We start from the raw sequence: 16,414 nt of genomic DNA, 5'->3' as shown, positions 1-16,414 counted from the left end.
TATTGTTGATCTAATGCTTATAAACATTTAGTAGTATCTCTGAAAAAAATCTAGACTGGTTTCAAGCAGAGTATTACACAGAAAAAAGCCCTTTCAAGAGGTTTTAATGACAGGCTTTTAACTGTTTGGGGTAACTGAGGGCTCTCTCTGTTTATATGATTGCCTTGGGGTCAATTTTTAAAAAGCACAACTTCTCCTTTCTTTGCATTGCAGATGATCTACAACTATATCTGCCTATACAAACCATGTTGCTTCATCACCTGCAAACTGTACACAATGCAGCAGCTTGTCTTTTGAGAGGAAAGAAACAGGATGATTACAACAGCATTGCACCATCACAAGACCCACCTCAAAACGCCATTTTTTTATTTTAAGACTACAGTGATGCCAAAAAACTAGTTCATGCTTTTATTACTTCTAGGCTTAACTATTATAATTCCCTCATAGTACTCATAGGATGTACTAATGATCCAACATGCTTCAGCTGCTTCTGATTTTTGGGGTTTCTCTGTTTTCTTTGTGTTATTCTAAAGACTTACAATATAACTACTTACAATATAAAGTACATATATAAATAAAACTGCACCTACTGCACCCTACTACTGAACTTTTATAGCCATACACCCGACTACATCAATAATGTCTATGAACCAACTGCTCTTGTAGATTCTTAAATGTAGGCGTAAAAATGGGAGGTGAGAGAGTATTTTTAGTGGTGGCCTCTAATCTTTGGATCAACCTACCTTTTCACATAAGAGATGCCCACTCACTCAATTATTTTAAAACGCCTATAAAAACCTACTTATTCTTGTTGGTACAGTACATCCTGGCCTTTATTGTGCAAGCACGGTCTTGTTTTTTTCTATTGTTTTATTTGATGGCATTTTTTACATTTATTAGAGTTCATGATTTATTGTGTATTTCAGGGCATGTTTATTGTTGATTTGTATTGTTACAAGCTGGAGAACTCAGGAGTGGATTATCACCCCACTACATGGATACTGGACTACCTCAATGACCGACCACAGTATGTGAGAAATCAGGGCTGTGTGTCGGACAGGGTCTTCTGCAGTACGGGGGCCCCACAGGGAACTGTTCTGGCTCTGTTCCTCTTCATCATCTACACTGCAGACTTCTCCCACAACTCCACCCAGTGCTTCCTGCAGAAGTTCTCTGTTGACTCTGCAATAGTCGGCCTCATCACTGATGGGGACGACAAGGAGTACAGAGAACTGACCCACGACTTTGTGGACTGGTGCCAGCAGAACTACCTCCAGATCAACACTAATAAAATAAAAGGCACAAACATCCTCCACTGCAACTACTAAACATTCAAGGTATGGACATCGAGGCTGTGGACAGCTACAGGTACCTTGGTGTTTATCTGAACAATAAACTTGACTAGACTCATAATTCAGATGCCTTCTACAAAAAAGGGCAGAGCAGGCTGTACCTGCTGCAGAGACTCAGGTCTTTTGGAGTGAAGGGCCACTCCTTCTATGTCTCTGTGGTGACCATTGTATTTTACTCAGTTGTATATGGTATTTCTATTCTATTTCTATTCTATTAGATAGTATTTTATTCTATTAAATTCTATTATGTACAGTATTTCTATTCTCATTCTTTTGGAGATTATGTATCAGAATTTCAGGAGAGGGACCACACCTGCAAACACGCTCCTTCTGGCTGTCATCTATATAGGTTCCCCCAGTTCTGCAAGCTGTTCATTCTCGTTTACGTGCCCCTCCCTCCCTCCTTTTTCTCCATTCTTTAACTTCTTCGCTTCTATTTAGTTCATGGGGATCTGCCAGGCCTGGGAGCCGTCGCCAGTCCCCTTCGAGGCCTTCCCCAAACCGCAGCTCAATTCATGTCAAAGCCATTCACCTTTACCTACTAAAATGCTGTCAAACCTAAAGATGAGGACGTGGCCCAGCTAGTGAAGTTATCTTATTCTATTCCTGTGTTTTTCTAATTTTTGCTATGTAACTTTGCACTGTCCACTTTCTGCTTTAACAAAACAAATTTCCCTCGTGTGGGACTAATAAAGGTTTTTATCTTATCTTATCTTATCTTGTGTATATATTTTGTATTGCGTTCATGTGCATTACTTGTTGTTTTAAATCTTTAAAAAAGTAAATGTGAACCTGACTACATGCATGTTTTTGGATTGTGATGAGGTGGGAGTGCCCATGCATACATTAGGACAGCATTTAGGATGCTGGGTTAGCATCACAATACCACATTTACAGACACATAACTTGAAGTTAACCGACAATAAACATTTATTTGCAGGTGGGTACTTGTATCACTCACACTGTGAGGACATAAATGTGTTTTATAGTATCATGAGTGCACCAGGAGGGATAACAAGGTTTAATGTTGTTTTAAGATGAAGGTAACCATTAGACACATACTGCAGAAAACACCAGGAAGTGAATGTGAGTAAGTGTTATGTTGTGTAAACCAAGGGGAATGTAACCGCGCGTGTGAGTGCATGTCTTTAATTAATGAGGTTTATGGAATTCAATCTTTTATAGCAAAATGAAATTTGAGGTAGATTAATTTTAGCTTCCATATGTTCCGGACATGCTGGTCTGCATTTACTGAATGGTAAATGCCCAACAGAAGAGGAAGTTTTAAATAAAGCTCTTATTGTTCGCAGAACCTTCCTCTTTGTAGCCATTTCACAGCTTCTTCTCTGTTGCAACAGAGACTGCTTTTCAACACCCTTCACATGAATTTGTCTTATTGGTATTGGTATCTTTTCAGCTTAAGGTCTGTTGTTTGAAAGAAAAAAAGAACAAAACAGGAAGAAGGTGATGAGTGCAAAAATGAAGGGAGAGAGGCTGAGTAAGAAAAAAAAGAAGCAGCAAACGAAGGGGGAGGGAGGTGTGCAACAATTTCCTGTAGTTGCATGCTCTTCAGCGTCTCTCAGCCTTCCTCTCTGAGTCTGTTTCAGAGTGAAGAGCACAGACGAACCTGAGCGGAACAGGATGCAAGCTATCAAATGTGTGGTCGTGGGAGATGGGTATGCTATTATTTTACTAATTTTAACCAGTGTGTTAGAAATTAAAGGGGCCGTCAAGCTTTGAATTACACAGTGGTTGCCCAGCTGACGCGTAAATGGGGATTGGCCCCAGGCTCTGAATTTCAGGGTAATCAGATAGAGCTGTCAAAGGTTGTCACATGGTAGGAGCAACAGTTTGACCCACTTCAGCGAGATTACTGTGCGGTTCAGCGTAAAAGTGTAAAAGAAACTTCTGTACTTGTGTTTTATGTCCAGTGTTAACATGTAGATCTTAAGGTGTGTATTTGACAGCGGTGATTCACACTGAGCGCGCTGGATGAGCCATGCAGGCCACAACATGCAGGAAAATGCTTTAAAGCAGCAGAACTCCTCTTCAAAGATGAAAATCCGATAGATGCCACAAAGATCAGTTCAGAAAATACAAACAAAGTGGGAAAAAAGTGTGACTAAAAAAAGAAGAGGCAATAAAGAAGCAGAAGCTCAAATGTGTAAATGATTAACCTCATTGTGTTTTTGACATCTGAAAAGTTGTTGAATTTATTTGCCCTAAAGGGTGAAATGTGCTCGCGTAAGAAGTTTGGATGAGCCACCGTCTGCCATCAAATGCGTTTATCGTTGAAGGTGGGGCAAAATGGCTGGCTGTTAAAGTGAAGGAAATTGTAAAGCGGAAGTTCTACAGTTGTTTCTCAAAAATAGTTCAGTAAACATTTTAACACATGCAGTTCACCATCCAGAGGTAGCACACAGGTACTGCAGCGTGTGTGCAGAGCTTCCTGGTGTGTGACACTGATTTAAAAAAATGCAGAGAGAGAAGCCGTAACAGTGACGTGTGTAAATATTTGGAAAGGGAAACATGTGGTGTTGGCTCTATTTCATTTACCACGCTACATTTACATAAAACCCTTTTTTAAATTGCAAGCCTTTGATTGTCAGCTAATGAAAAAGACCTTGCATGAAAATTAACAGTTCAAGTGATTTAAACAAATCCAAAACATGATTTAAGTTTTGACTTTTAAAAAAAATTGATTGTGTGTTTTCTCAAATATTTTCTGTAGTGTTCAAATATACTTCAGCTTGAGAACTCTATGAAAGGAGCAATATATATATATATATATATATATATATATATATATATATATATATATATATATATATATATATATATATATATATATATATCATATATGTCATATATATATATATATATATATGACTTTATGAAGGCACCTTCATTGTTTTGGTTACAGTGACAAGTGACCATTATTCAAAACACGTATCAATTAATGGCTGTCAACAGGAGACCAACAGTGGTCAGGTTTTATGTTAGCCATACTTTGATAATTTTTTTGTTTTGTTTCAATAACTTGTTTTGTTGTTTTTCTTAAGAAGCTGTTTTTTAGTAGCTGCCAATCAAAAGCTTCCATTAAAAAGGTTTTATGTAATTTAAGTGTGCTAAAGTCAATAAAGACAGTTCACTAAAAAGAAGTGACAAAACGTGTAAAACAAACAAAAAAAGCAATAGTAATAATAAGTAACAGTTTCTGACGTGAAAATACGCTGCTACAATAATCACTGCAGAAGTAAACAAGCTGAACTTTTTGTAGATCTTGTTTCATTACTTTACTTCGCTCCAGAGCTTGACCTAGATTTCAGTTCCTCCTTTATTACTTGTTTCTTTACAACTAGTGCTGTGTACAAACTAGTACTGCAAATTTTATGATCCAGATACCAAGTAAATACAGGGTCAGTACTGCGGATACCAATACTCACACTTTTAACCTATAAGGAAAACCTATATAGTGTATCACGACTTATGGTGCGACTTACGACTTATGGTATATAGTGCAGTGTATCACGACTTATGAGACATGCCATTATTAATTTGCAAATTCTGAAAACATTTGAATGATTTTTTTTTTTTTTTTTGCCTGTCCCGTTTGGTTCTTTTGCCATCAGAATTATTGTCTAAAGGCGAGGAAAGATGCCCAACAGATTTACTTTACCAAATTGACCATCCCAGCCTTGCCGTAATGGTCTATTTGATTCACCTTTTATTGTTTATTTTATTTATTTTTTTATTTTCACTTGCTAGATTCGGGACAGACTTGAATGAGGAAAAGAAAAGGGAGAAAGGAAGAGAGGGAAAAACAGCTGAGAAGAGGGACGGGGATAAAGGGCAAAAAAAACAAAAACCAACTAAATAAGCAGACAAAAAAATACATACATTTGAATGATTTTTACTTTCCACAATAATTAGAAAAAACAACAAAACACACCTTTTAGTTTCTCGTGAATTATCAAACTGGGTTTTTTGGAGACCCAGAATTTACTGTTCATGTCTCAAAAGCACGTTGGGTCAGCTTCTGTTATTAAATATTCTATAGGGTACAAATAAAATAGACTTGCAGTCAACACAAAAAGGTTTAGACCTTTTTTAATAGGTTGTTTAAGGAATATTATGTCATGTGCAAAATAAATAATTTATTTAACAGATTCAGTGGACTACAGACTGAACTTAAAGCACTTAATCAATCTGATACCAATATCTGTGTCGGTATCAATATTTGGAGTAATTCGTTCAACTCTATTAAAAACACAACACTAAGACAAAGGCAGTCGGTTCACTTCAGTGGGTTACACAAGCAGGAGGAAGAGCTTGGAGATGTGCCCAGTTTTACACCTGTGACCAAATGAATAAAATGAAATATTGTGAAAAGGTTTTCAAAATGTTGCCTTTTAAAATATTTGAAAGCTACATTGCAAATAACCCAGCCAGCCCTTTTGAAAGTCTGTATCGTTTCATGTGACAGCCAGAAAGCTAATGATGGTGGTGGTAATTTCCACATTTATTTCTCATTTTTAATCACCTCTGCTAGGCGCTAACAGTGTATATATAGATACATACACACAGTAGATAAGCTTAACTGCTGATGGAGAAGAGGAAGTCGGTTTCATGTTGTAGGGAAGTCCGCTGCAAGAGTCGTGGTATTTACAGTTTAACAGCACAAGCATTTAAAAGGCTTTTATAATCTTCACTGGCTCAACAATAACTGGCAAATCTTCATGTGACATTATAGCATAAAAGTATAAAAACAGTGCTCTAAAATTTCAGCAAAAAGTAAAATAACTTTATGAAATAAGAAATTTGCAAGCTGTCTTGACACTCGTGGTGATCTTTGGCATAAGTAGAGAATTTGGAGCTGAGGATGCAATCAGAGCTCATCAGCTGTGTTGCAAAATCCATCTTCTTTAACCCATTTTACTCCACAAATAAGAGTTTTAAATAAGAAATAATTATTTGAAATAATAATAAATAATTTCAAATAAGAACAACAGAAGGAATGTGAATGATTTAAGCATATGGTTTAATTAGCAGCCAAGTTAATGAACATCCTACAGTCTGATGACTGACTCATTAAAACCTTACAAAGCAAACAGGTGACTTTAAAGGCAAATGGGGCAGCGGGTTATAAATGTTAAATTAAATATAACACTAGAAAGAAAATAAATTTGGAGAGCCACACCACAGCTATTTGTATTGTACATAATTTGACAGGTTTTCAAGATAGTCCTTGAAAAGTAGAGATGGCGGCAGCTAACTTGCTGTTTTTCAAAGAAAGCATCATTAATGTGCCTGAACTGAACTGAAGTTTCTGTCTATTGTGTTTCTTATAGCGAAGCCGCTTTTTCTCAGAAAAAGCTAGCATTCTGTTGCTATCTGCTGGCAGGTCAGTTAAGGACAGAAACACGTCCCTGTGCAAGTGTATATAAACATTTCTGAAACTTACATGGGTGTATAAGCAGTAGCTGGTTGTGGTGGTTGAAGCTGGCCTCTGTCAGGAAATTGTCTGCTGCTGCTGTTTTCATGCCTGAAGTCAAAATGTCGGATGTTAGAAAGTGGCTCGTGGTGCTGTCACATTCCTAAAACTCAGAGAAAGGTAATTTACCACTGGTTGCTGCACATACAACATTTTTAAGGACTTGTGAGCATCCCGACGAAGGTGGAAGCCCAGATTTGTACTTCTTGTTATATTAGAAAGTTTCTTGCATGTCTTCTATCCTGTCTTCCTTCTCTCACCCCAACTAGTCGCAGCAGATGGCTGCTCCTCCCTGTGCCTGGTTCTGCTGGAGGTTTCTTCCTGTTAAAAGGGAGTTTTTCCTTCTCACTGTCACCAAAGTGCTTGCTCATAGGGGGTCACATGATTGCTGGGTTTTTCTCTGTATGTATTATTGTAGGATCTACCTTACATTATAAAGCACCTTGAAGCGACTGTTGTTGTGATTTCATGCTGTATAAATAAAATTGAATTGAATTGACTTCTCCTGCTAAAGTGAGTGCTGAGTTAGCAGTTATATGACAACTAAAGCACAACAGTTATACAGCTACAGACATAATTTGTAAAATAAAGTAAACCTAATGAGTAACAAAAAAGTCAAGCCCCCTTTGAGAAATTAAAGTTTACTCAGTTTTATTTGTTCTTACATGCAGCTGTAGAGCTATGCAGCTAGCTAACTGACACCATTTGGCCTCAGTCTGGTTGAAACCGTTCATCACCATATATTCACTTTTTATTCTTTTTAGACGGGACCAAAACAAATGAAATGTCACAATAGGTTAAAACGATAGGATAAAACATGTTCATGGAAAAGCAGATTATGAAGCAGACAGAGAGAGATGTGAGGCAGAAATCTTTTTTCTTTCCGTTTTTTTTTTAAAGTTCGGTGTGGCCAGTTCCTGTTTTGAGCTCAAACCGATGCTTCTGAAACAGCGCGGTTCCTTTTTGACTCACACACGACCACAAAGCACACGCATGTAATGCTATACTTATGAGAGCTTTTAATGGCATTATTTAATGTGTGACCTACATCCCTGACTCAACCTCTACATTCGACCTAAACCCTGTTTTAACCTTAACAGTGAGACTAAATCTTAAACCCACACGAGCCTTTGGAAAAAGTTACAAACTGACAACATTTCATCAGACTCGACCTCTAAAACTCAGACTTGTCCCCACAAAGACAGAAATGCTCACAGGCACTCTGACGCTTATCTGCGTTGCTCATATCACCACTGAGTCATCTCGTCAGCAGGGCTGGTCTTTTTTAAAATGCTTTTGGAATGACTGTCATTTCGTAGTTTCTGTGTCATGCATTTTTTTTCTAGTCAGAACATATTTGGATTTTATAATTAATAAAAAAATTAATTCACCAGCCACAAAGTATAAAAGTTTGTTGTTGTTGTTATTAATGTTGGTGCTGAAAAACACTTAAATATATACTCAGTACACTTGTACTATAACACTAAGCAGCCATGAAAGTAAAGAAACGTGCTAACAAGTGCACCCACAGATCCCTCAATGGAAGCGTCAGTTGATAATAATGATGTGTCATCCCTTCCATATTTTTGTATAACTACTTTTAATAATATACAATATAATAATAATACTTAAAAGAATTAAATATGAAAACCAAAAATTATTTTGTATATGAGAAATATGCCAACATTTTTATTTGATTTACATATTAAACATAAAAAGGTTTTTGGGGGGAGAGAATGGGGGAAGCTCAATTTCTTCTGTCTGATAATAGTTCAAAGTTCCACAAAATTATTAATCTTATTGTGGGATTTTAAAATATTTCTATTGTGTTAATGTGGTTTTAGTAAAAGGTGGGAGTATGGGAGAGTTTCGAGCAAAACCATCGAGAAGACCAGTACAAACCTGCTTTATTTGATAAACGCTTGTACGTCACAAATGTCTTTTAAAGCACAGAGTCACAGGCAGACTGAGAAAAAAGGACGAGCTGATGGTTTCCTTGCAGACTGAAAAAAAGAAGGTTATTTATCAATAAGTGTGATAAAGACTGATCCAATCAGGGGTTTTAATCTCCGTCTGTCAGATAAGAGACTACAGAATTCTGTTTGACGAAAAGGATGAAGCCACTCCTCCTAGCTTATGACCAATCAGATGCATCCAGCGTGTAATCCACATGAAATATGAGTGCTGCAGTGAAACCAGGCCTCGCGTTCTGTGTGCTGCTGTTGAAAATGCTGGCAGCAAATCTGTGGAAACTAAATAAGAAGCAGGCTAGTTGATACTTGCTGGATCACCTTGCAGGCAGCCATGCAGTTTCATCACTGTGGATGTTGGGACAAGCTGAACACAGATCACTGAAATTCTGCAAATTAGAAACACAAAAACACTGTTTACAGATGTCAGCGTGCCCATGAAATCCGTATTTGTTGAATGTGTTGTTTTTGACCGTGACAGTATTTTTGAACAATGACGTCAACAAAGGAACTGGGGGAGTTGCTCACAGAGTAAATATACTGCACTTCCAGAAAACAACTTTAAACATGGAATGTGACTGATGTGTATAGGCGTGCATATCGCATCATCTCCTGTCAGTACTATATATATATATATATTTTTTTTTTTTTTTCTTCTATATATAGTGTAGCAACATTTACTGTCTCTTGTGTTTTTTTGGTCATTGTCTATGTCTGTTTCCTGATGTCGCTCTGTCTTTTTACTTGTGTTATACAGAGCTGTGGGTAAAACATGTCTTCTCATCAGTTACACAACCAATGCCTTCCCCGGGGAGTACATTCCTACTGTGTGAGTACTACAAACAAACATCTACACACACAGAAATACAGACAATAACACTTTCGCGGTCTCTCTGTGAGGCACCTACAGGTACATGCGCGTGTCTTCATTGTACACATGATCAGTTGTGCACTGTGTCAGGACACACGGACAAATATTATAGAGAAGATGCGCACATGTGCTGCAGTCCATCTGGAGATGTCTGACTGTAACACAGGCAGGTTTGGGCTGGCAGCAGCCTGCAGGTTATTAAAACATATTTGTGGTTCAAAGCGTGTTTGATCAAAAGTCAGCTGCTTTCTGCACACGGTGAAAGAAAAGAGGAAAGAAGCGAGATGGGCTTTTCTTTTTTTTAAAACAATAAATATCGCTGTGCACATGAGGTCCTGACAGCGCTGGAATTGAACAAGTCAAGTACTAGAGTGTTGTATGTCCATGCAACACAATAGTTTCGCTACATTTTGAATGGAAATTTGAACAGCTTAATGTAAAATTCAGTTAAATATGAATCTAGTATATGAAGTATATTTAAATGTATTGTTTTTATATAAACTAACCTTCTCCATAGTAAATGTTTAAAAAAAGATAACAATATTACTCGATTGGCAACTGTTTTTCAAATCCAATCTGATCCATTTTCCTTTATACATTTATTCATTTGTATTTATTTATTGACTATTTCCTGTTTATTGTAAATAGTCTTGAGGCCATTAAGTCTCATTAATCACTTTGCTTGTTGTTTCTACAGTTTTATAAACCAAAATTAAAAGGTTTAATTGGCAAATTAATTAATTAATTAATTAATTAATAGCACACTCTATAATGTAAACAGTCAGAAATTTAAGCCCAACTCAGAATTTGCAGGACATTAGAATATTGAAAGAAATATTGAAAGAAATAAAATGAATATTTCTACAATGCAGTATCAGCACTTTTACTTCAGCAAAAAATTGAATGCTTCTTCTACCGGTGGGTGCTGGTGTCTACTTCAAACTTTCACATAAAATAAAAAAAAAATAAAACCATATAAAGGAACACAGTCCATAAATATTACATGTAAGCCATATTAGAATGAAGGCAATAAAAGATCGAGGGAAGCATAATAAATGATTATTAGACAGGTTATAATAAAGCTCAGATCTTCAGTGATGTAATGCTGCACTCTGCAACATGAAGGACCAGAACTTCATAAAATTGACTATGAGTCATCACATTTACTTCTTCAGGTGCAACTATTTAGAAATATGTGAACCCACCGTATGTTAAACTGGAAGCCCAGAAATATAAACACCAACACTGAGAAATTAAACTGTTATGCTTCTGTGTGACCACACGAGGGCAGCCCTGCCTTATTATGTGTTATTGTCGTGTTGGGGCTGTGTGCAGGCAGTAGTGATGGCAAGGAGGACCCAATGTGCAGACACTCGGACCCGGAAAGTAAACTCAAACTCAGTTTTATTGCTAGATGGCAAACAGAGAACTGGCAAAACTGAGAATACAAAAACTAAACTGAAAATAACAACAACCTGAACTGGCAGACGGACAGATAGAAAACACAGCATGAAATGAGGGTAGATCGCGACAAAAAAAACACACACAGAGAACCCAAACTAAGAATAATCCTATAAGCCATTAGGCAAAGCTAGAATATAATGAAATAAACAAAATCAAAGAGCCAAAAACACAAAACACTGGGTCGACAACCCAGGCACCCTAACAGTTATGCTCTTATACTAGACATGGTTAATATGACTTGTGTGTCAAACTAACCAAAGTAATGTTGTTGGTTGATGTTTTCGTGAACAGTGATATTTCAAGTATGGCTGTAGTTTTTTCCCCCATTACAGGAGTTTCACTGGTTAAACAATCAGTGAACTGAAGGATTGTTTAGTTAATAAATAACCAATGAAATGAAAGGCTGCCTAAGACTGGTTGACCAATCGTTGACCTTCTCTTCTCTCCCCACAGATTCGACAATTATTCAGCTAACGTGATGGTGGACAGCAAGCCGGTCAACCTGGGCCTCTGGGATACAGCTGGACAGGAAGATTATGACAGGCTCCGCCCACTGTCCTACCCACAGACGGTACAGAATCACACATACAAAGCACTCGTACAGCTCATTAGAACAAGGGGGTTTTAACATTATGTGTTATACACAATGTGTATCATATGTACCACTTACTTTCATGCTTTTAGCCATGAGATAACTACGATAAACACACAACATGTGTAGCGGAAATGAACAGAGTAGCTGAAGTAGTTGTTTTACATTTAACCTGATCTTCTCCACAGTAGAAACGAAACATAATTTTGTCCTTTCGAAATAAATATTTCAAGTCAGCACTTTGTCTTAAAAGTTATGATGAAATGAAACTGCATTCTCAAGTACATTTAAAAAAAACTCAACCATTTTTATTAGTTATCATTAGTTATTAGTTAAGTTTATGACTTTATGACTTGCAGTTTAGTTTTGCAAGTTTCTGTTTATTTGGGTTTAGGCACCATGACTAATTGATTAGTTTTAGGTTAATATAGACCTTCTGTCAGTATTACAAAACATGCCAAAAGTGATGAGTGCTGCTCAGTCTGATATCTGCCCAGATGTCTGAAAAGAAGAAACAGTAGAAAAATCAAGAAAATACATGGAAAACATGTTGTTTATTGTAAATATAAATGTTAGAAATGTTATAATAAATATAAACAAATGCAAGCAAGATATGCTTCCTTCCAGATGTAATGTGGAAAGCATTTCAATTTTGTGAGAACTCAACTTTTAGAGCTTGGCAAGAAGTAATGGACATAAAGTTACACAGACAGAACCTATATAACATGTCAGCTAATTAAAACTGCAGCAGCTATTCTAATTCTTTGTCTCCTTGTCTCTCCATCCAGGATGTTTTCCTAATCTGCTTCTCCCTGGTTAGCCCGGCATCCTATGAGAACGTCAGAGCTAAGGTGAGTTTGGCCTGTCTCTCAGCTGCCAAGGAACAAAATGTAAAAAGGAACAAAAGGAACAGAAATATGCAAATTTCTAATTGTGTTTTATTAAAACTTCCACAGTTGGTTAAATATTAGCATGGTAAGACGCTGAAAATAAAGTGACTGAAAGAAACAGCAGTAGATCTCATCAGGTAATACCCATAAACTCCATGGAAACAGCTGCCTTGTGAGCAAGCTACTCCACAACACAGATTTACCAGTCAAAGCCTACAACAATCACTGGCTTGGGGTTTACCTGAGAAAATAAGAGGAAGGAGAAAAATAGTAATTTATTATAGAGAAAAATAATAGGTACTTGGATAAAGAAATGGAGGAAAAACCCAAACAGATCTGAAAATAAATATGAATGAATGAATGATGCTGTAGGTGAAAGTTGGATGATGTATTTCTCTCATTTCATAGCTACAGCATATCATTTGTTTTTTGTGTTAAGCCTTCATCCACCTTTCTGTAACACCTGGCATCAGAGCTTCATCTCCCTCCACCTTTGATTCTGTTTTTCGCCTCTAACACGTTCCTTGATTTTGCGTGTTCCCCTTTCTTGCCTCTTATTTAGTTTTCCTTTACTCTGTATTCTGCCAGTGGTACCCTGAGGTCCGTCACCACTGCCCCTCCACGCCCATCATCCTGGTTGGCACTAAGCTGGATCTGAGGGATGAAAAGGATACCATTGAGAAACTGAAGGACAAGAAGCTGGCGCCTATCACCTATCCACAGGGCCTAGCTCTGGCTAAGGAGATAGGTCAGTCACTTTTACTGTGTTTGCTTGAAAAGCACTTTAAGATTTGAAGCTCTCCTCACCAGTGATAATATGAAACTAGCAGATGAAGATGCTAGAGAACTTTGTAGCCTGACTGCCTTTGCAAATTTTTGTTATTCCCCTCATTTCCTGGCATCACAGTAAAAGTATAGTACCTGTAGTTGACTATAGTGTTCTTTGAAAGTTGAACTTATTCTTCTCCACTACCAGCAAACCTTTCTTCTCTTACTTTGTCTTTGTAGTTCTTTCTCTTCTTTTATTAACGTATATGTGTCTTCGCATGTATAGATGCAGTCAAATACCTGGAGTGCTCAGCCTTGACCCAGCGTGGTCTGAAGACTGTGTTTGATGAGGCCATTCGTGCCGTCCTCTGCCCTCAGCCCGCCAAGGTCAAGAAGAAGCCCTGCTCGCTGCTGTAAACGGTACGACTGAATAAAACACAGAGGAAGAGGAGGAAGAGAGATTAGACGTTTGAGAGAAGAGAGAAACAAAGTTAACTCGTTCATTAAATGAACACATAAAGTAGAGCAGAGGTTCGAGGGCTTATTTTCTTTTCCTTGATCATAAGTCTGAAGCTATTCAATCAAGCCTTTTATTTGTCACATGCAATGTTTACATCTGCAGTGAAATTGGACCCCCCGACCATACATACATATCAGCTCCAGCCTTGAGACCACAGCTGACACCGATATGATGGTGGTTTTCCTTTAGTGCGAACAACTGCATGTCAATTTGACAGTTGGTCTGACAGTCCGTCACTGGTCTCTCAGTCTTCCGTTGGAGAGCTTCTCTGAGATGTTATCAATCTTGTGCTCAGAGAGCATAGTCTGAGTGCTCACGACCGCCCTGAGCTTCTCCAAGATCTTATCCCTGCTGCCTTCAATGAGCCCATTTTGAGAAGTCACGACCCGTCCCATCATTTCCATCATAGCGGGCAGCCTTGTGGGGTTTTGAAAAGCCGATTCCGCTTTCTTTGATAAGCCAGGGCCAAGCCAGCTCCGAACAGCAAGAACCCTGTTATCATGGTGCCGAAAAGGTAGATGTCTTCAATGTCCTCGATTGACAGTCCCGCCAGGCACACGACCCTCCAGTTCCTCCACCCGTCCATCGTGTATCCGGAAGGGAGCGTCCCTCCAGGACACTCAGACTTACTCAAGCCCAGGCTTCTCGTTGAGAAGAGGGTGTCAGTTGCATTCAGGGACCAGTTTTTCAAATCCATAATTCCTCTTTTAGGTTGTAACAGACCGTGAGAGTCTTCCAGGGCAAAAGTAGAAAAGTAGACGAGACTAGACAAGGACATTGAGAAGCCAAGCAGGAAAGATAAGGAAGAGGGAGAGGAGAAAAGTGCGACTGCCTTCGTCCAGAGCCAAACGAGAAAGGAAATTGTAGACACTTATCACTAAGAGGTGATTCAGAAGTTTGTTCTTGCACATATACTGGACAGAAACATTAAAGAGAAAAGAAAAGACATAAATGAACACAACACAAGACAGAAAAGTTTCACATGCTTTGTATTCAATTTCATTTTTTTGCAGAGGAAAAATAAATTTGTCCTAAATATTGTTGGAGTAATTTTGTCCCACAGGCATCAATTTAACCCCATGATTTATGTGACCTTTGTTTTAGATTCTCACAGGAGCACAGAAGAAGAGAAAAAGGACTGCAGACCCTGAAGAATATATGCAAATTCTGCCATGTCTCTAATGTATATCTACAACTTTAAACAAAACAAAATCCAAAACAATGTATGGTGTGCAGGTTTGCTATTGTTTTAGAAATGCCAACGAGCTCTTAAGTCCAAATCCAGATGCTGCAGCAGACAGGATTTCTTTGTAAAATATACCAGTTTAGAGATTATAGATTTACCCTTTGAGTTTAAGTGTAAGTCTGAGAGCAGCATCCTGCCTTCATCTAAAGTACTGCCAACAATATATATGTGTTTTGTAAAACCTAAAATAAAAATAACTTTTGTAACTGAAATAAACACAGTGTTTCAGTATGATTTGTTCACTGTGTGCTGTTTTGAGGGTGATGAATGTAAGGAGCAGAAATGGTCGTTTGTGAGGAAGCAAGCAACAAGCAAACTTGTGTCTGAATAAGATTTATTAACAAATGTATTATTTGTTGTGCTATTAAAATAAAAATAAAACATTTGATTGCACAAAAGATTTACATTATTTCTCCACAACATGTGACCTTTTGGATTGAATGCCTATACTCAATTATGGGGGATATAAAATTCTCATTTTGATACAGCTGCTGATATCGCCTATACTCTATCCTTATTTACATATTGTGGAGAACAGCATGTTTTTCTGGTGGTGAGTTGAAAATGTTCAGACTCAAACAGCACTTTCAGTTTTGCAGTTTAATGTTCGACCAGCATTTTTACCAATACACCTTCATGTTTCAATAATTTTAGTAATCCTGTAGATATCAACAGTTAATCATGTCACATGGTGCTCAAGTCTTCAGCTGTGATTTTATTTGTAATTTAATTAATACAGTTTAATGTCTTATAATATAGATAGCTGCACAGGCATACAGAGAGATTGTTTACTTTATTAATCCCCAGTGCGATTGAAGATTAAACTGAATATAAAGCATTTAAAAGAAGCTCAATCTTAAACTCATAAAAGAACAGTAATGTTAGTCCATATAAAACTGATGTGGAATATTTTCCTCTTGAATTATTAGGTTAACTTTGATATTTTGTGGTTAGTTTGCCAGGATGATGACTTTCATCCTCTCTGCCTTTCTGCAAGACTCTCCATATGCCGCTGTTCTAGTGGATACTGTAAAAATAAATAAGCAATAATATATGATAATAAATTATCATTAAACTCTTAACTATACAGTAGTAGTAAAAAATATTTTACTACTTTCCAAATATCAACGAAAGTATAGGCATTCATGTAATAATAATAATAATAATAATAATAATAATAATAATAATAATAATAATAATAATGAACATGAATTATGTTTCATCCACAGAATATTTTCTCTTGCCAG

The 16,414-nt window shown here is 37.3% G+C and overlaps 1 protein-coding gene across 1 annotated transcript; it reads left to right on the top strand.

The window, feature by feature from the left end:
- The first annotated feature begins 2,874 nt into the window (after positions 1 to 2,874).
- rac2 (Rac family small GTPase 2) lies at positions 2,875 to 15,565 on the top strand. The gene is made up of 7 exons (XM_085162140.1): positions 2,875 to 3,028; positions 9,574 to 9,645; positions 11,605 to 11,722; positions 12,532 to 12,594; positions 13,222 to 13,381; positions 13,688 to 13,821; positions 15,026 to 15,565. The coding sequence occupies exons 1-6, from the start codon at positions 2,994 to 2,996 to the stop codon at positions 13,816 to 13,818; spliced, it is 579 nt and encodes a 192-aa protein (XP_085018266.1). The 5' UTR covers positions 2,875 to 2,993; the 3' UTR covers positions 13,819 to 13,821; positions 15,026 to 15,565.
- Positions 15,566 to 16,414: the final 849 nt, after the last annotated feature.

Source organism: Neolamprologus multifasciatus, chromosome 6, assembly GCF_963576455.1.
Source record: "Neolamprologus multifasciatus chromosome 6, fNeoMul1.2, whole genome shotgun sequence".
NCBI lineage: Eukaryota > Metazoa > Chordata > Actinopteri > Cichliformes > Cichlidae > Neolamprologus > Neolamprologus multifasciatus.
This window is presented reverse-complemented; position numbering and strand designations above follow the sequence as displayed.